Source organism: Haematobia irritans, chromosome 2 (assembly GCF_050003625.1).
Source record: "Haematobia irritans isolate KBUSLIRL chromosome 2, ASM5000362v1, whole genome shotgun sequence".
NCBI lineage: Eukaryota > Metazoa > Arthropoda > Insecta > Diptera > Muscidae > Haematobia > Haematobia irritans.
In genome coordinates, this window is record NC_134398.1 from 74,301,777 (window position 1) to 74,328,490 (window position 26,714).

Genomic DNA, 26,714 nt, shown 5'->3' on the forward strand with positions numbered 1-26,714 from the left:
AACAGACAGACAGACGGACAGACAGACAGACGGACATCGCTAAATCGACTCAGAATTTAATTCTAAGACGATCGGTATACTAAACGATGGGTCTCAGACTTTTCCTTCTTGGCGTTACATACAAATGCACAAACTTATTATACCCTGTACCACAGTAGTGGTGAAGGGTATAAAAATATGCTAGAAAGAAATCACAAAACGACTGTTGGCTAGTGATATCAGACATTTCTGTTCAGATTGTGATAAAACTCCCATGTACCCCTTAATGTTCTTAAATGTGGAAATGCGGGTTTTCCCCAAACATATACCATTGATACCCCACAAATAATGTTTATTATTATTCAGTAGGGGTGGTTTAGGGTATAATATAGTCGGCCCCGCCCGACTTTCTGCTTTACTCACTTGTTTTAAATTCATTTTATTCCATATTTTAAATTGATATTATTTAATTTCTTTGATTTAATTGAGCACATGCCTCATGTTTCAGCAAACAGCTACCTCATACTTTTCTTTTCCTTATTCAACTTCACTTCAAACCAAACATATCATACTTGTCCATGCACCGTAGTTTGGGTTGTTATTTTGATACATGCACCGACAAACATGTATGAATGTTTTGTATGCGAATGGGTATTGATGTGGTAAGTTTGATATTATCTTCATTCATGTTGAAGGTGGTGAGTATTACAGTACTTGTGAAAAGGATACATTTGTGTGTGTGTAACATGTGCATTTCACTTTGCACATGAGAACTAGTGGGATTTTCATCAGGTCCTCACCACACCCTCCCCACACACAAACACCAAGCGAACATCATGGATTGTTGTCATCATTGCCGGCTTGAATGTGATTTTGAAAACAATTCATTCGTGCTTATTGCTCGGCAAGAAGAGGTTCGCGTTTCGTGTTTTGTGCGGGTAATAAAGAATCAAGCTCAAAAAGTCGGTAACGATCGTTTTCAACGATTCTCTACTTTTAAATTAAATTTTAATTCAGTTCGGTGAACGCACTGTCAAACTGAAGAGATAAACCGCGAATTCCAAATAAATAAGTTTAATTGAAAGTAATTAATTTCAATTAATATGTGTTTTTGTGCGGAAGGCTGTGCTTTTAGAAATATACAACTTTAATTATTGTTATTAACAATTCAAGGTGAAATATGAAAACGGTGTGCAAATCGTAAACAAATAATTCAAAGTAAAAAATTGTGATTCTTTCGGCAAATACAAACATTTGAAACGGATTACTGATAAATAGACTACTACTAAAAAAATGGCAGATGAAACATTACAAACCATACCTTTGGAGAACAATATTGACGCACATATTGTTACTCTATTCGAACGATTGGAAGCCATACGTCGAGATAATCAATGCAATGCCATAAATAATCGGTTGTCCAGTACCTTGCAGCCCAAGCGGAGTATGCAGGCTGAAATTAGAACCCTTGAGTTTTGGAGGTAAGTCGATTTGTATATCAAGAAGTGTGTAACTTGCATGGTTTGTTCTCAATTTCCCAAATCTCGCAACAAATAGAAATATTTTCTTTTAAAAAATTAAAGGGTTATGAAACATGTTAGATTCATAGTTAAATTTAAAAGCGTTCACTGAAAGAATAGTTCCCTTTTTCTAGGAAAGAACTTTTAAACACAAACGAAGTTTCTGTTCTCTTTAGCCCTTTGACTATAGAGGTCCATTACAGAGGACATTCGAAAACGACACCAAACTCTACCTCCTCACTTAGTTTCGTTTTAATCCTCGATGTTATTTTAAAGTAGAGGTTGTAATCTAAACTTTTAACAATCAACGAAAAATACTTATTTTTGAGACCAATTATTTCAGATTCTTTGTTCTATTTTTTCTCGCTCTTCGATAGATATTATAGTCCAAATAACGCTTATTTTCGTAAGGCTAGAATAAATTCTGCGTATACCCTAAATGCTTTGAAAATTGCTCTCGAAAAAAATGTTTGACGAATTTGCATTCATCAACCGGTACAAAATTGTAATTGTTTCTTTGCCAAAGTCAAATCATCGATGTTATTGCAATTGTTGTTTTTTTTGTTATGGACGTGCTTCTTTTTATCCCTTTCTACGCTTATCTTAAATTCGGGTTATTTATTCTGAAAGGAAATCCATTATAAAAAAAAACGAATTGTGTTTGTCTGAAATATCATTTAGAGGCAGAGTATTTTTTCTTCTATTATATACAAAGTAAATCAAACAAGTTTTCTAGTCGTATATATGGAATCTATTGAAATTGTTTGTAAATTGTAAATATTCCGCCGACTAAACTTAATCGAAATGTGAGAATAAATTTAACCGGGAGTTAATTTTACTTAATTGACTCCATTGGTATCCAATGTTCCCAGAGTCCAACAAAATTCAATCACTGTCGTTCTGGTGACTCGGAGCGCTATTAGTATAAAGCTTGGAAGTATACATTTAAATTTAAAAATGCATCTTGCCTTTTATCCACAGTAGCAAATAAATCGAAAATATTCTTCTATTTTTTTTTTTTTGAATGTGAAATCTGCAATTATTGCCTCTTTTATCAAGACTCGCAAAACGATGTGTTGGTTTATGTACTCCCTCAAAAAAAAAAAATCGCTTCTGTAACATATACCACAAACACATTTTGTTTCAAGCAAATATATTTTCAGGATTGGTCCAAACAAGATATTATTTGTATTGTTCTAACATATTATATTTCACCTTAGGCATACACTGTTAGAAAAAAAATTAATGACATTTTCTTTGTGTATATATTTTTTAAGGCGCCAATTGGTTACTTCCATTCTTTTACTTGTTGCTTATTCTCTAGGTCTCTCTTCTAAACACATATACGTTTATAGGATATTTCTAAATTAATATATGCTTGAATCCAAACGTATTATATTTACAAAAATGTTATGTCCCAAATACTATGTTCTAACATATTAACATATATTTTAGAACATTAGAATGGATTACATCGTAAAATTATGATATATTTCCGCTACAACTTCTGTACATTCGCTCTATATAAAATGTGATAAATTCGCGAAATATTTAGAAAATCTCAGTACAAAAAAACCTTGATTGAGCTTAATTAATTGTGTCATGGAAATGAAAACACCAGATACAAATCTATACATGTTTCAACTTTGTATATTCTTCAAAGTTATTATGAAAATCATCGTTATCTATAACGAATACGAAAACTTTTTAAACAATATTATTTTATTGCCAAAACAACGACAACGAAACTGATAGCACTAACATATTCATAACATCTTATTGGTATAGACATACATACATTGAACAATTGAAAAAAATAAATATTTACACTCAAACATATTCTATAATTTCACATAACATAATCATAATTTTGTACTGAATGAATGTTCCGTAAAATATCCATAAGTTCGTAAAAACTTTTTACACAAATATCACGAAATCGGCAAAAAAAAAACGTTCAAACGTTTTACGAACAAAACTTAATGTACAATGTTTCTTATATGTTTCGTAAAATAACCAAGAGAATTCTTTTGGCGAAGAGTGTTTCCATTTCTAAACTAAATACTTTTTGACCAACTCACGTATATCGTGATGTATTGTTATTACGACGCACAAACATACAGACAAACAAACATTACTTAGAAGTACCATAACATCATTCTGACATTGACTTCCTTAATTTCGAATGATATTATCCCTCTTCCAATAACCAAAGATTTTGATCGTCTTTTAATGGTTTTCATTAAAGAAATGTCGGGAAATCAATTAATCTCAATGCACTTAAAGCTATAATACAAACCTGGCGCAAGTATTTTAACTTGAAAAAATGTTTAAATTTTGCAAGAAAAAAAATTGCAACATATTTATTCATAAATATATATTTGGTGAAAAAATGGTATTTAATTTGCCACAATTAAACATTTTTCTTTTTCTCTTCTTAATTCCAGATCCATAATTAGTGAATGTCTGGCATCGTTCTTTTATGTCTTCATAGTTTGCGGGGCGGCTGCCGGGGCTGGCGTTGGTGCCAGCGTCTCCTCGGTACTATTGGCTACAGCTTTAGCTTCGGGTTTAGCTATGGGTACCCTTACACATTGTTTCCTACACATATCGGGTAAGTTTTACTCTGTCAAGTAAAAACAAACAAAAATCAACTCTAGAAACCACCGATAATACACAAATCCAGGCCAGTATAATGGGATGGCTGTGTGCAATTTCAAGTGGGATGATGGTATATTGTTCCAAAAAGAGGCATATTACAAGTGTTTGTTTTGTATGTGTTCCCAAAATGCAAAGAAATATTCTATGTATGGACGTGATGGAGGAGATGTGAGTATGTGGTATATGGTGGTAGTGATGATAGTGGAGCTGTCGCATAATGGATTTGTTTTCAGTTTTATTTCGATTGCGTGGGAAAATGAGAGAGACGAAGAAGATTCAAAGAATTGAAAGAATTTTGTTGTTTTTGTAATTTTTTGGAATGGTGACAATTAAAGGAACGGGAGTACATCATAATAATCACAAACACATACAAGCACCACCAATGGAATGATAACAACCGACTTTGGGGGGATACTTAATTACTGCCAAGTCTGTTGGCTCCCTTGGGAGTTTACTTTTCTGTCTTGTGTTATTGTTTAATGTGGACTCTTTTGTTTTCATGAAGTTGAAAACAAATTTTCAACATGTGTTTGTGATTTATTTGCTTGTGTTTTCTTGGGTTTTTGGTTTTTCGATTTTTATACATTTTTTTTTGCGGTTTGAAGAATAATTATGTGTTTAAGAACAAAAACATTTTTGTAGGTATAGTAATGAAATGTCAGAGTATTATATTCATTACCATGACTTGATACTTGACAGAATTTGTGGTTTTATTTTCCATTACACAATTTAAAATAATCAAAAAGCTCAAATTTTCTCCCGAAAAACATTAATCATGAACATTTATTATTTACAAAAAAGATTATAATTTATCACTGTTAGAAAAGTATGTTTTTTATATGTTCCGATATAAATAAAATGTGTTTCGAGCACAATTTTTAAACACAATATATTTAAGTGCAAACATGTAATGTTCCTAAAATAATACTAAATGTTTGGGACACATATGTCAATATGTTAGAATATATTATGTTTGCGGCATAATTGTTTCATAAAAATAATATGTTTGAATGTAAACATATATAAATTTACAAATTTCGAGTAAACATATATATGTTGTGATATTTTATTCGGAGAGCGACAGAGAGAGAGTATAGAGAAAGAAATAGAGATGGAAACCGGGAGGGTTGAGGAAAGATATCAACATAACACAGCGAGAGGATGAAAAGAGAACAATTTCTGTGAAACCGCTTGTATGTTGTTTCGGAAAACTGTTTTATGATAAGGCCAAAAATTTGATATGCTTAAGTCTAAATATTATTAATTTGAATATTAGAATGAGTATTCGGAGTAAAGAGAATAGACACTCGGAACCAAGAGAATAGACCTTTGAAAAAAAGCATGTGTTTTCGCCTTGAGAGCAGCATTTTATGTATGTGTGGACATGTGTTTTGTTTATCATTTTGGCATTATGGGCACAATTTTTTTCTTGGTTCATTAAATGAAACCGCAATGTACGAGGAGTAAGTCAAAATATTCAGGCAAAGGAAATTAAAAAAAAAAAACGGTGGAATATATACAAAAATTACAAAGGGATTTTCATAAAAATAACGAAAGGGCACTATACTTTTTTAGAGTTGGGACATTAAAATGAAAAAAGGAGGAAATAGTTAAACAGTAAAATGTATAAAACAAAGTTTAGTTCCCCTTTATTAATAAAATTGTTATTTTTGCAATAAAAAAATAATATGTTATCCCAAAGCTCAGTCCATTTCGTTTATATCAAGCTCTGTTTCTGACTGTTAATCTTGAATAAACCACATTTCGAAGTTTCATTATAAAAAATTAATATAGTATAAATATAAATGTGTAAATTAAAAAAATGGTGTTCGGTCGGCAGACATGCTAACCACTGCTCCACGTGGCCAACAAATGTATGTTTCTGTTAAATAATGTTATGTTTGCATGGGCTCGTGGGCGCTATGCTATATAAACGATAATTGTCTACTGGTGACTATAACAGCTACGTAGCCCAGTGGATAGTGTGTAGGCTTACAAACTGTATGGTTCTCGGTTCGATTTTCCGTCCGGGCGAAAGATAAAATTTAAAAAATTTATAAAATTTAATAATTTCTTCAACATTATTTGTATTACAGAAAAAGGTGCCAAGAACTAAAAAATTTCGTGGAAGTGAAAATTATGTGAAAGAATGAGCACAATCTTCTTTGGGACAAATTCTTCCAAGCATATAATATTTTTGGGCTCAAAATGCTTCCAAACATATAATATGTTCACATAAAACAAACATATTAATGTTTCGGCAGTATTCAATAATATATGTGCTTCCTGCTAAATATGTTTGGAACATATGTTAGAGAAGCGATTTTTTTGAGGGTGTATATAAAATGTGCAAACAGAAGAATTATTAATTGATAATTGAAATCATATACTGACCCAACATTGCGTTGGAAATCCAAGAAAGAAGAATTTAACGTTTTTCATTCTAAGTCTGATGAAAATCGATTTTGTATTTCTAGCATTTTAGTTAAAACATTTCTTGTGTCAATTGTTGTTTTGTTTGGGGATAATTTCATATTATCTAAGAATGTCAAAAATTTGGAAGAAAAGACTATAAACTTTATTTTAATTAATTGTGATGTACAAACATGTATTTTACAACGAAATAATCTCCTAAATGACCATTTATTATACAAACACACATATTCAAAGAAAAAGGGGTTTCTCCCTTACGAAATTTTAGACAAACGAAGTTATCTTTAAGGTGGGTATTAAGTTCGAGTTTAGCCGCTAAAATCGCTAAAGTAAAAACTAAATCAGTAAAAATAAGGCATAAAATTATACATATTTGTTGCAAATGTTATTATAACTTGATGGGGAATAGCCCAAAGCAAATTTTCTCAAAGCTCGTAGTCCTTAAAGTGGATTAATTAAGAAAAGTAATCGTAAAAAATTTCGATTTTAGCGGCTAAACTCGAACTTAATACCCACATTTACTTGTAAAGTATTATTTTCTTTAAGAGCCAATATATTCATTTTTGAGACGAGCAATGCAGCGGGTTTCTCTAATCTCTATTGTTTGTTTATTACGAAAGATATTTAAATAAAATATTACCTTGTTCGTCTCAAATATCCTTTGTGAAAAAAAAACTATTCTTTTAGTGTAGAAATAAAGATAAAAGTATAATATAAAAATTCATTCATTTAAATAATTCTTTCACAATTAAACAAATTAATATTTTTATTAACCAAATAATATATTCTCCAACAGGCGCTCATATTAATCCAGCGGTAACATTGGCATCCTGTGTCATACGTTCCATATCACCCTTACGTGCTGCCATGTATATAACGGCTCAATGTGGTGGTGGCATAGCCGGAGCTGCTCTACTTTATGGGTAAGTTTTCACAAATTCTTATCCAATTTCTCTAAGAAAATAAAAAATTGTTAAATAAGAAACAAACAAAAAAAGAAACCGGATCCAAGCACTCATACAGAAAGTATGAAGATAATGAAAAGAAATGCTAAAAAGTTATAAAAATATTTACACTCTTTTAAATGCGTATAATACTGCAGGCTCAATTGTATATAATATGTTGACCTCAAAACATGCGAAGAATATTGGAGGGAGCAATGTATGAGGAGTTCATCTTCTCATATAATTACAATGATTTTAAAGATTCCCTGCTTCGTATATTTTTTTGCTTACGCTTTAATCCTTCAAGTTGAACTTAATGTGTGTGTATAAATGAGCAGTGTTTATATCTGGAGGGTTATACAATAATAGGGACTACGCTGGAAATATTGACTATGGTGAAATTTGAAAATCAAAGAATACCATTTTAGACCATAAAAAAGCCATTAAATCATTTAAGTTTAGTAAGTTTAGTAGTGCTATAACAGGTCTAGTGCTTATTGCATGGATGTAGACATACACATGGAAGTTTTATGGCCGATCACACCCAAAAATGTGTCTTAATTATAGGCTCCAAAAGATAATACTTTTTAGAAAGGAGGAATTCATTTGTATAACATTTTGTGCCGTAGAAAGAATTTTTTTAATGTGGAGCTTAGAACCCTATTAACGCCGGTACAAAAAAAAAATGTCATATCAACAGATAGGATTTTGGCCTACTTAAAATTTGGATCTAAAAACAGAATTTATTTGATTTGTCCATAATACTTGAAATCTCATCCTATTTTCGCATGCATGAAAACTGATTTGAGTTGCAAAACTTGTTCAGGACAGTCCCTATATCTCCACGCAGAGTATGTGTAGTCACAAATATATGTTTTCTGGAACTGTTATCATTTATTTTTTGATTGTGTTAAAACAACAATTTACTTTGTTTTGGCAGCTGTATTGGCTACTTTCATTGTTTGTCGTTTTCTTGAAGTAACCGTGTGGGGAAATAAGGAAACTGGAGAACATGTCGACTACTGTCTTTTGAAAAAGTATGAACCCCTTCCGTCGTACATTTACAAAACATAATCTGAACGGCACAAAATGTTTTAAAAGCATATTATCTAAAAAACCAAAAACGATATTTCGAATTGTTGAGACAATAATTGAGCAGGTAGTTTTTAGTTTTCTTCATGCTTTCTTCATGACAGAACCTCTTTGAAACCTATTTATATAAGTGCTTATTTCCTCTGTAATACGTCGACAAAGAATCTTAGAAATAATAGACAAAAAACATATGCTCTTATTCATTGTTAAGGTTTCGAAAAAGATTTATCATCTCTCCTATTTCAAGGAAAAACAATGCGCCGACAGAGCACAACAGCGTCTTTCAGGACTCTATCATATCCTGTTAGGATTACATTTGCGAAGGTGTTCGCCCTTCTAAACAAAGAGATTTCTAACGAAACACACAATCTAGTGATTCTACAAGAGCATGCGTAACTATTTCTGCTCGCTACCTGACGACGTTTCAAAAAAACAAAAGGATCGTTAGAAATCCGATTTCATTAAGATTTCGAAATGTATGTTCAACAGGGTTTAAAACCAAATTAGTTCTTTTGTGTTCATTTACAGGGATGTATGAGTGCGTTTGGTTGTAGGATTTAAGTTACTGTGCCTGTGTACCATCTGTTTCTTTTAAACCTACGCATACAAATTTGTGCGTCCATGTGTTTTTTTATGTTTTTGACAGTCACCACACACTGACCATATATTCATTTGGACAAGTCTTGTTGTTATTTCTTTATCTTTTAATGGAATTTTTCTTGTTTTGAGGAAGAAATCTATCAGCTGCTCCTTTAAACAAGACTTTTTGTGTCAACAGATGTTTTCTTCATAAGTCATTTTACACTTTGAAATTATAAGAAATAAAAGTAAAACGGAATAAATAAGACTGTTATGATTCATTTTTTATCGGATTTCAAATTGTTCGTTCTTATCCTATCTGTTATAGAAAAGGGTAATAGTTCAATTGATGTTTATACCGTCCACCACAGAATGTAACACGTCGAAATATTGGTCTAAGACCCCATAAAGTATATATATTCTGTCGACTTGAAACTTGGCACAAGTAGTTGTTATTGATGTAGTACGGATGGTATTGGAAATGGGCCATATCGAACCACGTTTTCGTATAGGCCCCATATAAGCCGATCACCAGATTTGACCTACGGAGCCTCTTGGAGGAGCAAATTTCGTCCGATTCGTTTAAAAGTTTGTATGTTATATTAGCATATGACTCTAACAACCATGCAAAAATTGGTCCATATCGATCCATAACTATATATAGCTTCTTCACCCAGGGAAGGAATATGATCACCTCAAACATGTTTTAAGAGCAAAATGTTATTTTTGGGTGGTGACCATGTAACATGGTTTTCGCAACCATGTTATTTTCTCAGAAATCACCCAGCAAAAACTGGGTAAGCACTAGTGATTCTTTCAGTAATACCGGTAATCAAAAAGTTACCACTTGCAGTATTACCTGTGATTTAAAAATAATAACTTACCTGTATAGGCAAAAAGTGAGTCTTTCTATTAATACCGGTAATCAAAATCATATCTTGAGGTCCGGGTTCGGCTCTACAGTGGGCTCCGTTAATAGTAGCGATAAGTAATGCCAAATTACATTTCAGAAAAAAATTGCCAATAAAATATACCTTTGTTTTCTAAAGTTGTAAAGTACATGATTTATATTACAAAATAACATCATTGAATAGATCCATGTCGTGGAGCGTGGTATAGTGTGTTGGATTACAAAACAAGAGGGGTGAGTTCGAACTTTTTGGGTATCTTTATGGTAAAGATATTATTTTTGGAGAGCTGGTATGCTTGCGAAGAAGTACTTATTTTTCTACTGCTGGTATGCTTGCACGGAAGTACTTTCCTCCAATGTCATGCTCGTGTAAAAGTATTACTAGTGATATATGTACGAGGAAGTTGTTACCAATTTGGCACAGGCATACTTGTACTCATACCTGGTAATAAGAGTTTTTGCTGGGCATGTATCTGATTTCGGCAAGCAGGTTATAGTTGACGAGAAAATAACATTTTAGTGACAAACATGTTACATGGTCTCCACACAAAAATAACATTTTGCTCTTGAAACATGTCTGAGGTGATCATATTCCTTCTCTGCGTGTTCCAGGATAAGCAAATTTCTTTTGATCTTTCCAAAATTTGGTATAGCCCCCATATAAACCGACACCCATATTACCGCGCAAAAATTCATACCGTTCAAGAACTGAGTTATATATGTTTTTAATCTGCCTTGTTTTGTCTAATATATACCCCGTATGGACTAACTTACAATTTAGACTACGATGTTATGAAGTTTTAAGATACCTTGCCATCGGCAAGTATTGCCACAACTCAAGTAATTCTATTGTGGATGACAGTTTTTAGTACAAGCTCTTTACGCATACATAAGATTCGGCCTGGCCGAACTTACGGCTGTATATCCTTGTTTTATATCTAAACTACAACGTGGTAGTAGTCTGAATATGTGAAATCCGATCAAAATATATGTATTACTGATAAACTCAGAATGGCCTCCTGAATCGAGCTATCCGTGATTGTCGCAGCGTTTGTTTATTTATTTTTTATTCGCAATTTAGATTTCGGGATCTTTAATAGATCTTTATGCCCAAGTTAATGTTTTGGAGGAGGCCGCACCCTATTGAAATCGGATAAAATTGTGATATATCTTATCTTATATGTATATCTTTTCTGTAGGATTGTGTCTGTTGAGGATCATCAGTCTGTGTTAGCTATTAATATCACACTTTTTTCTATGAGTGCATTATTGGTTTAATAAAATGTGTTATTTGTCTTTAAAATATCGAAAACAATTTCGATTTCCGCTCCGAAACCTTAAAATGTTATATATTCAAGTGTCGTTTTTTTAGAGCTTCACTTCAGTATATCCTCTTTTAACCAGCAATAAATAGAAATAAATCGCCTCTGCAATTTGACATATTCACTACTTAAGACTAAACATGTGGAGACTTAATATGTTCGCTAAGGGTACTCTGTTATACATTTAAAGAACCGCCTATAAGTACTCTCATGTGTTGGCTCATTTCTTCTTTAGGACGTTTTCACTCTTATCGAATGTAAATATCTTTTCTCATGAAATGACAATTGATATCCTGAATGTGTGGGTTCCAAACACATTTTTAAAAATAATAATTATGTATCTGATTTCGTTAAGATACAGTTGGTTCAAACTAATTTACACATTATTTGATTTTTATTTGAAGATTTCAACGAGCATTCCATGCAGTTTGGGCACGTTCCAAAACAATCGCGTTTTGTTCTCCGGCGATCACGGTTATAATTAAGAAGGTATACTTGCAGGTTTCGTGTTGCACGAGCTAAGAAATTTGCCCTTTTTTGAGGAACTAAACTTATTATGCAAACCATGATTAAACCATAGTTGGCGGCGTGTAAGAAGATCTTGAATTGAAAATGCTTATGCGCATGTCTATAGACGTCGAAAGACTTGCGGCGCTTATGTTTATTATTTTTGTCCCAACACAAAACAAAAAAAACATGACGAAAAAATCTTGGATTTCAGAGTTTTGTCTTTGTTATATTTGCGGTCAGACATATATAAGTGCATTGGTTCTCTACTCTTTTAGTATTTCAATCGACCGTGGTATTGATCATACGAAAAGGACGAGAAAGAATAAAAAAATGGTTTTAAACACGTGTTTCAATTTTAAAATTCAGGTTTCCTTTCTTTTAATATTGTTTTGTTGTCGACGTTATCATCTGCTTGAACAAACGGGTTTAATTTGATTCATCCGAAAACCACCTGCTCGTATATAAATTCTATTGATGATTATGTTGTACGTGCATATGAACGGACGTATGAGTGGAACGTAGTATACTTCAACAGAAACAAAGAAGAAGTTAATAACATTGAAAAAAGGATCTTTGACTTCCTCATTGCTAATCACTGTGGCTATTTCGAATAAAATACAGATAAAAAAGAACCAATGAAATAGGCGAAGAAATTTATTAGGCATGAAAGATTTTACTCAGCACAGTACAATGTTATCTTGATAGGAGTCCAAGTTATTTAATACAATCGTATTGTTTTCTGTTGAGGAGCTGTATTATAAAACTATTCTTTCAGTTTAAAGATGCCCGTGCACTAGTGTTTTAACTTGAGTACTCGTTACTTTAATATAAAACTTATATTTTATTCTTTTTAAAGTTTAAAAACAGTTTAAAAAGGCGGATTCCATCTTCCAGTTTTTATAAAATATATTTTGTTTAGGTATATAGGTCTTTTTATTTGTATTAGGTCTTCCATAATACAAATATTTTTAAACTATTGACAGTTGCTAAAAATCTTTAGCGATAATTTTTGCCGTGAGATCCCATGTTGAAATCTTATAAGGAGTTTCTATGGAAAACTAAGCTTGAAATATGAAGCCATATTGTGTTTCTTGTTTGTGTCATTTCAACTGGTAAAAGGATTTTCCCAGATATCAAATACTCATAAAATGCGTCAGTAACGAGTACTTTTAATAAAATACTCGGTACTTTCCCAACACTGCCGTGTACAAAGCAGATATAAAGTTTTAATTCAATTAAAAAATACATTTTAAAAATTGAATTTTCCCCATGCAAATAGAAATGTTAGAATTAATTAAGCCTATAGCAAATTTTGTTTTGCGGATGTAATTAACATGTATACAGAAAATTTTATTAGGTCCATCCATCATTTATCTCAACATTTTTCAATATCAATGATTTTTTAAGCGTGAAGATATCATAGAAAGATTTCTAGTATGTGTTCATTTCACACTACTTGCAAAATTTGCCAATCTACACAAATAACATTTTTTTCCGTTTTCCAATTTACATATAATTGCTATTATCGATTGGCCATAACAATTACAGCGTACAAATATATATGTTTAAATTATGCTAATTTTTGCAATTATGGCATATATCCTATATGATCTGAAATGGCAAAATCTTTCAATTGCCTTCAATTAGATTCATCATAAATCAAGAATGTACTTCATAAAATCATCCCTAGCTTTCTATAACCCTTTGGAAAAAGAATGCATATTTTGTCATGTAACCGTGTATGCCATAAAAATGTTTTTTATTTTTTGGCATAAAAGTCCTGATCTATGTGACCTTTTTACCCAAAAACAATTTTTATATATACTCAGTAGTTTATCAAAAAAAAAATAAAAAAAAAAAAACAGATTATTTTTGGCCTGCATTTTCATAGTACTGCAAATGGTGGCTCTATGTTGTGGTTAAATTACATAAGATTATGAGAAATAAATTCGAAGTTCATGCCAGTTGCGAAAAATAAACTCGAAATTCGTCAGGAATCGTTCTGATATGGGAAAGTGGTTGTAAAAATAATACAATACCCCTTTTGCTATCCCTTCCTAAAAAGACGGCTTATGGGTTTAAAAGGTTAGGTTAGGAGGAAAGAGTTTGTGAAAATTAATAATTATTGATGATGTTTCTGAAGAGTATTTAGCAATGACATATCAGCACGTGCTTTCCATAAATATTTCATGAGTTTTCTCTCCTTTTAAGGGGTTTATACATGAATTTATGTAGCAAAATTACTGCAAATGAATTATGTTGACTGCCACCAGTGATTGTCACTTTATTTGGTGACGATGAGAATTTATGTTTGTTTTACTGCAATATTATTTTAAGGCCAACTGTATGCTTTGGCAAGAACTTTTGCAATCTTCCATGGATTAAATATGAATTGCTTGTACTTGAACGAAAGTGTTTACATAATGGATTAGTACCCAATAAAGTAAGTATTTCGAACGGCTTAAGTTCAAGATAGAAAATTTGATATGTTGCTGGGAAGTATAATAAAAAGTGGTTGTATCAGTAAATATTAAATCTGCGGATGTAATTGAGAGAATTTGATCATCAAGTGGTGGTTTATTACCTCTAAGTAATGTTGGTGATGGTTTCAAAGCTTTTCTTAGTCGTTTGGATCCTGCTATAAAAAGGAACACCCTTGGTTTTGAACTGAGCATAGATAAGAGCACTAATTGATAAGATAAAAGTTCACAAAAGAGATGTAAATGTCACCATACCTAAACTAACCTACTAGTCAACCAAATCTAACTCAAGCATAAAAATGTTAACATTTGTTTAACGCCGCCATGATTATTTAAAACAATCAAAAACAATTTGAGGCTCAATAACCTGTTGGAATGCTATGTTCATCCAACCACTGCAGATGAAACTTCAAGTTACCCCATATGGAAATACTGTACTTCCCTTTGCTTATCTCCATCTTTAGAAACTACTCACAAAATGTTGAGAGAATGAGTGGAAAATCTGCGCATATGCTCAACGAATTAAACAATTAACAAACTTTGTGAGCTCAGCACATCTCATCTGTGTTTCCTTCCTCAGAAAAAAAGTAACGGTTAACAAGTGCCATAAACGAAAATTCATTGCAGTAATAAATAAAAAAAATCACCCACATTTCTCTAATACAAACAACCCAAAAAAGTGTAACATTACCACTAGGTCATAAATTTAACATAAATTTGAATGCAAGGTATTATACACCAAACACATGACAACAAAATGTGCATCACAACTACCGTTGTATTAGTTCCCATTCAAAGAATGAACAAAAATTAAGTGGCACTCATAAAAAGTGTCACAAAACCAAAAAATAAATATCACAGCAGTTAACTACGCTACCACCCCTTCCACCTTGTGGCTATACTATATTATATGAGTGTATTGTCAGAAAAAAGCTAGACAACAATCACCACCACCTTTCACGTATACACATACTCGCCAACCAACGAACGCGTACTTCATCATCATCACCATCAGACAATAAAACCACAACCCCTATAATTGTTTTTGTATTGTTCTCGCTTACTGACATATATGCCATTATCTACTCGACCCAGTGGGGTTAATTCAATTAGTTGTATTTGTGTACTCCTCCCTCCCCATAACGGTTGTTTTTTATTATTGTTTCACAGATTGCATCTTCAGTTGCATTTACCACTATTATATGGACCGCGGTAAAATTTGGCAAAACAAGTTTTTACATACCACCCTAACATGATTAGAATATACGGAGAGTTGTACTGAAATTAGAAAAGATTGTATGTAAATCATTCGATTACAAACTAAGAGGGCAGGCTATGCAGATTTAATTGATCCTTCCCTATAGTGTTTTTATGAACAAAAAAAAAAAACTCACAATCAATAAATCGACATTTATGCGAATACAAACGGTAATTGTAAGCGGATTTATGAAAAAATGAGATAAAAATGAAAAAGAATTTGAATGAGAAAAGAGATTTATTTGACAATTGGCATAAATATTATGTGCATAATCGGAGACGGATTTTTATTGGTGTCTTTTATTGTTCCTAAGTATAACTGATTGTTATTGTTCACTACACAATCTATATCGTATAATACTTTTATCATTATAGTTTATCAAAAGAATATCTATCTGATTAACTAATCAGAAAATTTTTCATCCGAAGAAATTGGCGTATACACAAAAATAAAATAAAAACTCTAAATGCATTTAATCCATGTAAAGGCATACCGTGACTACATCCATCATGCATCCATGGAATGGTAATGCATACCTTTTTCGAATAACATAATAGCAATATATACCAGCAGTACATTTAAAAACCTCAAAGTTTCCAAAAACATACTTAATTGACTTATTATTGACATATTCTACTATAGACTTGAGCCATTAATATTTGTTCTGATTAGAATATTAAGTTTATATTAGTATAAAATAAATATTAATATTTTTCACTACCGTAAGTGGGAGTGACTGTTATAAATACAGTGGGGAAATTTTATTGTTTCATTATTTTTTTGATCGACACCTTTCAAATACAAAATATTTATTGCCGTCATGCTACCCTTCAATAAATATTGCAATGAACATAAACATTTATTATTGTACTTCAAAATGCCAGAGCAAATTTAAATACAAATTTCATGGACAATTTTTATTTGATAAGCATGATAAATAACCGAAAATGTTTAATTTTCTTGATTTTTCTATCCTTTTCCTTTGGTTTCCTACCATTCATGGTTGATCACTGGCAAATAGCATCAATTCAATCCACTACAATTGTAGAAATTGGAGATGACAGTACGACACAGTGTGTAGAATGCCAATTATGTTTATATTCTAAATCGACTATTATGAAGTATAAAAATATAGAGGACTTTATTAAATCGTTCAATAATGGACAAGCGAGCAATAGTAATGATGTGCCATTGCCTGGTAACTCAGAGTACTCGAACACATACCCAAATGTGGACACATCGTATAGGGCAAGTGTATGGACGACAAATTCACAAATAATTAATTTTCCACATGCTATGTGGCCATAAAATGTTAGCCGTATTAATTTTGATAAATCTTGTCATTTGATCTAAAAAATAATCTCTCTTTTGGGTATAGTTTGATTCAATCAAGGGTAGGTTGTAATTTCCAGCCCTTCTCTTTGTGTTTACCAACACTTGCAACATGAAGTGATGCTTGGTATGATGAACAGGATGTCGTTATTTTTTTGCTACTAATTTTTTTTAAACATATCGAAAGGTTTCAATTACATAGACTTCCCAACAACCAAACACTTATGATACTTAATTAAAACTTCCATTCGAGAAGAATGTCTCACTCGTATCTGTAAGTACTTGAACTTATGTTGTTTTGTACCTAGTTTTAAACATTGAATGATTTGGGAAGATCTTCAAATAATATCAGATGACAGGCAGGGTAGATTTTAGGATATTTTAGGCTGTTCTCTGAACATTGTTTATTTGAACCAGGTGGCATTTAGAAAATGCTTGAGATGCAGTGTATGTGAAAGGACAATCAAGAGCAATAAAGAAGAGCCTACTACGAAGGAAACAATAAATTTATGAATGGAAGAATTGTGTGACAATGTGTTAAAATTGAGTTTTGAAATAAGTATATGTGAACAGTCACATAATGTTTCTGTAAAGATGCGCACAATGATGGATCATCGAAGGTGATACTTAATGTTTTCTAAGGCAGATTGTCATTCAGGACGCTTTAAGATTTGTAAGGATTGTTTTTAGGAATGACTTGCCCTTTCTTATACACGATGTATCAAAGAATAAAATAATGATTCATAAAGCATACACCAATCAACCATGCACAAAGCTTTTCCCTCTTTATTTTTTTCTTTTTAAGAGTGGGACATTTGATGTTAAAAATCTAAAACTAAAAAGTTATATGAGATAAAATTCAAGGATACTGTGGTTTTAGCTTAAAATGACATTGCCATGTCTTTTGAACTATACATGTGTTAAAAATGTATTATAAATTTGTTCAGTGAATATAGTAACAGCAATATAAGATCTTGATATGGTGATATGATAATACCCGTTCATTTTTATTGCTAAAACTACAAATTTCAAATGATGGTGTTCGAATTATTGAAAAGATTTCACAATAACACAATATAAAAACAGGGAGTTTATTTGTTTTATTACAACATGACCTCAAGCCTTACAAACTCTACAAATATTTATATTTGATATAGTAAAATTTTCTTGAAGCTTACTTCATATTGCAAAGATTTAGTATGTGGGATTTTGTTCATTGTTTTAGTTCATCTATTTATGAAATATTAGCAGAATTCAAATACTAAAAAATACTAAAATCGGCAAAAGATATTTGCTATATGTAATTTTTTGAAAAACGCAAAAAAAAATCCAAACATATCTCACTTTTGTCTATGTATAACATTTTATGATATACAAAACATAAACCGATATGTTTTGTATATCATAAAATGTTGCTAACTATTCTTTGTGTCGATGAAAAATCATTTGCGTGGGTTAGCACATCATAATTTTCAAATAGTCGCGCACACCTTATCACATACGGTGGGAATCGGGAATTGAGATAAATTGTCTGCGACTCAATTAGAAGCTTTATGCATCCTTGTGATGCGATCAATCTCAACTTACAATTTCTTTATCCATGTTAATTCTAAACCGTTTCACATTTCCATACCTTAGCCTTCTTGTAGTGGATTAATTCTATTCTAGTTATTAAATCCTTGGTCCATATTAAATAAGATTTTTTTAATTTTTTACCTTTCCCCTTACAGTGTGACCGTACCTGGCTATCAAGGAAATTTACAGGCAGCCATATCTCACAGTGCCACCTTAGCAGCCTGGGAACGTTTTGGAGTGGAATTTATTTTAACGTTTGTTGTGGTTTTAACGTATTTTGTTTCAACGGATTCTGTTAAAAAAATTATGGGACATTCTGCATCATCCATAGCTGCGGCCTATAGTGCATGCAGCTTCGTTTCGGTAAGTTTTAATTTTTCACAAAATACTTATGTTTCAGTTTTTGAGTCTTGTAATATGTTTCATGAGCGATCGATCGCCTGAACACTATCACAACAAAAAAACACCTGCTGTTTATGTATTTTTATGTGTAGTTTTCGACAGAAACACAGGAGACAAAGAAAAATCTGGTAATATCAAGCAATTTAATGAAAGATTTACTTTTAGCATTTTTTGCTTGGGCAAATCATCAAACATCAAAGGCGGCCACGTTTTAATTTGTTTTGAGCACTGATCTCTTTGTTGACCTTCTACAATATGAAACAGGTTTTTTTATAACTATACTGCTATTGTCTTGGTTTAACAAATTTGTATTAACTAATATTGTAACAAGTAAATGTAATATTCTTACCTGGTAATTTCAATTTATTAAAATAAAGATGTGCTAACATAGAATCGGGCAGCACTTAGTGGAATCACTATGGACTGAATAGTCTAAGTGAGCCTGGAATATCGGGCTGCCACTATACCTAAAGTAATCTAAGGACATTTACAGGCCTGTTCTGGTTTTTACATATTGTCGAGTAATTGAAACGATTAGAAATTGTGTGTTCGCAGATTCGCAAGATTTCATATGAAATTTATGTCCACGGTATGGCAACGCAAATCAGGTGATGGGCTTATTTTGCACAAAGAGTAGTTTTCGGAATATTGTATGGACCCTAAAATTAATATATTAATTCTAAGTGAATGACAACGTTATATGTTTTCAGGCTACGAAAATTGTGGTACTTTCTTTTCTATTCATAAAATGAGTGTGACTTTTACCATTTTAGGACTACACATAATCATTTCCATTTCATATTCTCGAATTTTGCATTCCCCATACCTGATAAGTGGAAGCAGTTTATGCTCAAATATTTATACAGGATTTGAGTAGAATGATTTATCAGAATACGAAACCTGCAGCTGCACGTGTTTTGTCTTCTTTCTTTTCATCTAGGATACGTACCTGCTAGAACAAAAGATTTTCTTCTGCAGTGGAGAATAGTTCGTTTTGTGAAAGCGTGAGAAATCTTTATTGCAGCTGTTGCGCACACACACACTGATGAAATGCGTTCTTAAGGATTACACATCCTGTGTTATAGACAGAGATGGTCTGTCGTAAATTGTAAGGTATTTGACATACATTTACGACGTATTTTACTATACGTCAAAAAAGTCGTAAACCTTCACAAAATACTTCGTTTTTGTCAATATAAGAATTTGTACAGTATACGTTTTTTAGAAGCATTTATGTCTTACCTTTTTATTTTCGAATGTCTTTTTCTTATAAAAAATGGTAAGAAAATGCTAATTTCGCCCAGAACCGAGTGTTGATTTCACATAATCATCCAACCAGTTGGATTTCACATACTCATATTAAAATTGAGGTTATTTAAATTTGTTGTAGGCTAGTCAGATTTTTGCCACAGTAATTTGAAAACGCCTTGAATTCAATCGTTTTTCATATGCCTGAAAATTATGCAAAGGGCTTTTGAGAAAAATTTAAAAATACATATTAAATATTATAAAAAAAAATATGATATGACGTTTTCATCCCTTAGGATATTAAAAATAGTTTTTGAAAACAAATATAGGACCCTGTAAGTATTTTTGACATTTACTACGGTTTTTACGTTTTATACAGGTATATGGCGTTCTCGACGTTTACAACTTTTTGACAATATAAAACCCAAAATATTGCTACTCGGACCATCTCTGGTTATAGACAATGGAGTTTGGTTTAAAATTTGTATAAATACCATACCTATACATATACATTTTTCTTTTTCAAAATATCGTTAATACAATAATGTGATCTAATACTTGTTTCGTTTCGTTTGTTACAGATGCCATATCTTAATCCTGCTCGTTCATTGGGACCATCGTTTGTTTTGAATAAATGGGATAATCATTGGGTCTATTGGTTTGGTCCATTAGTTGGTGGAATTGCTTCAGGCATCGTATATGAGTTCGTATTCAGTACGAAACGCAATGCGCGCCACACCAAAGCAGCCATGGACAATGAGTCGTCATCCATCAACTCTGAAGACGAGTTAAATTATGATTTGGATTTGGAGAAACAAAATATGCAAACCAAATATCAGGGTACATTTCAGCGTGGCCAAAATTCTAATAATCCACCAACACAGAATGTTGGTGGTGGAGGTGTTATGCCTCCCCCTCCGAATGGCGGAAATGGCAATTATTGTCAGAATTTGTATACAGCCCCTCCAAAATTTGACCAGCCACAGGAACCCTTATATGGCGGAACTCGTTCTATGTATTGCCGCTCGCCCACATTGACACGTACCAATTTGAATCGTTCACAATCAGTCTATGCTAAAAGCAATACAAACATTAATCGCGATGTATTACCCAGATCTGGGCCATTGGTGCCAGCTCAAAGCTTATATCGAATGAATGTACAACAAAATCAACAACAACAGCAGCAACAACACCAGCAATCCTCACATTTACAAAATCAAAATGTACAAAATCAAATGCAACAAAGATCGGAAAGTATTTATGGATCCTCCAATCGTCAAAACCAACAACAGCAGCAACAACAACATCAAGGACAAATGCCCCATCATCTGACAGGACAGCTTATGCAACATCAGCCCCAGGGCACAACAGCGCCCAATCAACAACAACGACAACAAATGCATTCACAACCACCTCAAGACAACGGACCCCAAAGTTTTCAATCAGTTTATGGGACTAGACATAACCCAAACCCCACCGATGGGAATATTAAATTTGAACGGCGTCCCGAATCTGTTTATGGAATGACTGTGACTCGAAACCGAGGCCAATCTGCTCAATCTGATGATAGTTCATATGGCTCCTACCATGGATCTTCAATGACTCCACCAGCACGAATTCCCAGCACTGAACCCCCAATGATAATGTATGCTCCACCACCACAACCTAATCAAAATCAGACTTCGTCTTCCAATCAACCGCCAATGAGAACACAATCAGAACGAAAAGTATCGGCACCTGTGGTAGCATCACAAAGTTCCACCATGACATCAACAACCACAACGATAGGACAAGTTCCTCATCATACGCAACAACAACCTCCTCCACAGCAACAACAGCAACAGCAAATGATGACCCATCATCAACAGTCCCAACAGCAACCACCCGCTCATCCTCAACAACATTATGGCATGCTACCTATGAGACCCAATTGAAAAAGGCTTTCCTGGAGCCCTGCTCTACAAAAACAATACGAAATAGAAGACACAATTTCAAAAATATCATGAGATTTGGTCTTTCAAGGTTTCTTTGAAGCATAAAAATGTAAAGACTGACTGGAACATTTTAAACACTTCTTTGATTTTGTGTAAAATGCAATTGGGCTAAGATACCATTCTATGGCTTATTTGGGCTTTTCCATGACCAAGTAAAGTTAAAGGAATTTTTTGTTGTGAATTTCTCCCAAAGGCCAATACTAAGTTCGCATTTCGAGTAGAAAAGAGCCGTTACTTTTTTAAAGTAAATGATTTCACGATTTAAGCTGAGTACTATGTTCAGTTTTCAAGTTAAGTTACTTTTTTTAATTAATTAATTTTGAAATATTAAATGGTTCGCAATCAATACATTGGATCTTTTCCATCCATAATTTGAAGAGACTTGATAAAAATGTTATCGTCTTCATATATATTTTTGCACTTTTAATTTAGTGTTTTGGTGAAAAACTCGAACATAGTACTCACCTTTAGCAGCAAATTTTGTATTTCATTTAAAATATTAACTATCGTAAAATAAGTAACTGCAAAAAAATCTAATTTTCAATGCTAAATCCGAACGTATTATAGGTTTTTATGGGAAATGCCCAATCCTAATTAGTATCGTCAATGTCAAAGCCCAAAATATTTTATTTAAAGTATTTCTTATATTACCTTGATAAGCCTCAAAATTAAATTCATTTGCGAGGTGAAAACGATGATTACATATTTCAATAAAATCATATATATTTACAGATCCAAAGGAGTTGTTATAGAAATGTACACAAAAACCCACTTTAACTTCAATGTTTATCTTAAAAAAAATTCTACGTATAGTCATATATTTAAGAAGAACTTATATACCAATTATATTTAACTGGAACCAAACCTTGCAACAAAATATAGGAATGCCATAATCTAAAAAGAATAATTCGAATACCTTTTTCATCGTTATAGGAAAATCGAAATTGCAATGCATTCGATCATTTATTACATTCATGTTAAACAGCCTAGATATACAATATAAGTTTTGTACTATTTAGCAAACTTATTCTTAAATCTAGTTTATATGAAATCAATTTTAAATATAAATATTAATTTAGTTATAACATCTCAAATGTTTAGCAAAGAAATACATGTTTTTGTAAATACTAGTTTATATTATTGTTCATAAGTTTTTTTCTTTATTGCTAAAAAATCGTATAACAATCAAGCAAATCTGAAAAATCCAAAAAATATATAAAGATGTATGGTACATACGAAATATTTGTTTTTTTGTTTAAATGGGCAAAAATTGATTTGCTTAGATTTCAATGACAAATCTGGCTTGGACAGGTTTACATTTCAAGGTATCTGGCTATGTTGATCTGTTTGTCTACATTGAAGATGAAGATCGTTATATTCTTATCAAACTTGTCAAATCATGAATGGTCATAAACATGGATTGTGTAAAATGTTATCTAATGGAATTAATAGATTAACTATAGCTTATTGCAAGCATTACTCGTATCCTGTGCACAATTTATTTTTCATTTTTCTACACTGAAAAAAAAAGCATACTAGGTTCCAACGATTTTGTCTTTACTTTAAAAAATTTGGTATTGATTCCGAGCCAAAGAAGTGGAAATTACAAGTAAGGATACTTTTAAGACGCAATTCTCTTTCAAATTTAGGTTTTGTGTACTTGCTTCTAGGAAGCAAATTTTAATTTTTCGCTTTCTCAGCTTTTTTTCTTCATATGCTATCAAAGTCCTTTAAAAACGAGTTAACGGCAACTTTATTTTCCAAATTAGGACTCGACTTCCAGTAGAAATTATGCTATGTTTGAAGTAAAAAACTTCTTTAAAATAAAGTTTTGAAAAACATGTCCTATATTTGAACGATTTTTTGCTTTGTAGTCAAGATGCAAAAAGACAACAAATTTAAAGACAATTTCATTAAATTTAAAGAATTTTTCTGAATTATTAAAGTCAAGTTGACCTTAGCCTATAAATTTTTTCTTTCATGTTAAGATACCCATTTTTAAGTCAAATCACTTTATTATAAGGACAATACGACGTCATTGAAAAGTTTATCGACTTTTGGACAAGGAAAATAACTTTATTTTAGAGAAATGCGTCTTCTATGCTAAGCAAAAATTTGTATTCGTATTTTAAAGACATGAAATCTTTGACCTCACGACAATATTTTTTTCAGTGTAAAATAACAGGCAAAAGTGCGAAAATGTTTCAAATTTGTTTTGTGAAAATAGACCACGCATAGAGGCAAATTTCTGGCAGTACTGCCAACAAACGAACAATCCTTAATGAAATATTTTTAGTTCATATGTAATTAAATTTATAGACATTTTAGTAAAAAATGGGTAGATTACATTTCATAAAGTTTTTGTCAATTTTCAGTTAAACTTTCACACAAAAAATAATTTTTTGTATTTAATCACGAAATTAATTGATCGAAATTATTTTTAATTGAAATGTCTTCAATCACAGTAATGATAGTATCAATCACCGAAATCAATTAAAAAGTTAATTGATCCAATTAAAAATGAATTGATAAAATTAAAAAAAAAATAATTGATACTGTTTTTGTGATTGAGTTTTGTTTTAATAAAAAAATTTGTTGATTCAAATAAATTTTTAATTGAATAGTTTTGCACTCACGGTAAGACAGAAACACAAGAAATCACTCTCACGAACAAATTCACGTTCACGATTAAATTCAAGCTCACCGAGTTTAATCACCTTCATACATTACATACTTTAATTTTGCTAAAGGTTCCGGCGTGAGTTATGAATGTTACTTACTGATCAGTAATTGCAGCGAGTCATGAGATTTGTCGTGAATCACAAGAATCTTCGTGAATCAAGAATTTTGTCGTCAGTCACGAGAAATTTCGTGAATTACGAGAATTTTAGTGAGCCTAGAAAATTGTTGTGTTCCGAAAAAATTCGTGAATCACAAGATTTGTCGTGTATTACGAAAATTGTCGTGAATCGTGCGGGAGCGTGAGGCATAAACGTTGTTTGTGTGTGAGCGTGCGCGAGTATTACCTCCCAGCAAAAAAAGCATCGCCAAAAAAGTAATGAAAATGTTCTTTTTGGATACGGAAGTGGTGCAAAATTGACGCAGAAGCGATGAATTTAACATGGGCTTGTCATAGGACGGAAGTCCTCCATTTCATCAACCGTTGCACTGAATTTGCATCACTTCTTTAGGTGTGATCCGAATTCTTACTCTGTTTTTAACCTATTTGAAACAAATAAAGTTAAAATTATCTATTAAAAGTATGAAAAAACCAAGTTTAAAAAATTGACTTAAAAGAACTTCGTGGGTAGTTAAAATAAAGAACATGATTGGGAGTACATCTTCCGGAAGTGCTTTTAAAGTTGTGCCTTTGGAAGAACTTCCAATTTTGTTTGCTGGGCTTTTATTTGCGTGAGCGTGAAATCCTGCCCACATGGTCTTCGTGAATGTGCGTGAGCGTAAGTGAAATTTCACTCACACGCACATGAAGAAAAACAAAAAACAAACTTATAACCCGAGTAAAAATTGAGAGATCTAATATGATTCAATTAGATATAAGTAGATCCGAAAAATGGTAAGATCCAATCATATCTAATTACTATGGAATTAGATGATCAGATCTCAAAACTGGCCCAGATCTAATGTCTTAAATATGATTATATATATATCCCTATATAGTTGGATCTTATGTAAGATCTCGTCATATGTGGAATTATATATAATAATATCTAATTGCCTCTCATCATATCTAGGTAAATCTGCTTGGATCTAAAGCGGCCAATTTCGAGATCTAATCATATCTACTTAGATCCCCTCAATTTTTACACGGGAGCGAATTCGACGCTAGGTTAATGACGTTCTTTCGCATGATCCGACGGAAAGAAGGTGCTAATATCGCAACATCTTGGTGGCTAATTAAGATTGACCGGCCCGGAAACGTTTCCTGCAAAAGCGCAACGGTTTGGTTGATTGTGTGGCGTGTGGTTGTTAGAAGTAAACGTTGTCCAGCTAGATATCATCCAACTCCAACCATAAACATTATAAATCATCATCCATTCACCGGAACTGTTGCTTAAACCTCCGATAGACCATAAACCGCACCAAACATTTGTACGTTGAGGATGGCTCCGAGGTGCGTACTATGTTCGGTTTTCGAGTTGAAAATCACTTTTTTCGCTACTTTTCCTGAAATAATTAAAATTATAAATTAAAACATCCATATTCCTGTAAAGTAATGCCGAAATCTAGAGGAACAAGAAACTGCACATCAATTAAGTTAATTTATCTGCTTTATATTGAACTATTTTAATAAAGTAACCGCGAAAAGCGATCATAGTACTGACCTATAAGCGCTAAGATGGAATGAGCCTCAATATTCAAGAAGACCCGATTGAATTCCGAATTTTGAGACTGGAATATTTCAGTAATATTGGAATAAATCGATCAGTTCATTCAGTACGCTTCCCGAAGATAAA

The 26,714-nt window shown here is 32.3% G+C and overlaps 1 protein-coding gene across 1 annotated transcript; it reads left to right on the plus strand.

Annotated features, from left to right (window-relative positions):
- Positions 1–859: 859 nt before the first annotated feature.
- Positions 860–23,479, plus strand: bib (MIP channel family protein big brain). Its single transcript, XM_075295311.1, has 5 exons — positions 860–1,460; positions 3,947–4,113; positions 7,390–7,516; positions 18,751–18,958; positions 20,827–23,479. Exons 1-5 carry the CDS (start codon positions 1,273–1,275, stop codon positions 22,177–22,179), a joined length of 2,043 nt encoding a protein of 680 aa, XP_075151426.1. The 5' UTR covers positions 860–1,272; the 3' UTR covers positions 22,180–23,479.
- Positions 23,480–26,714: the final 3,235 nt, after the last annotated feature.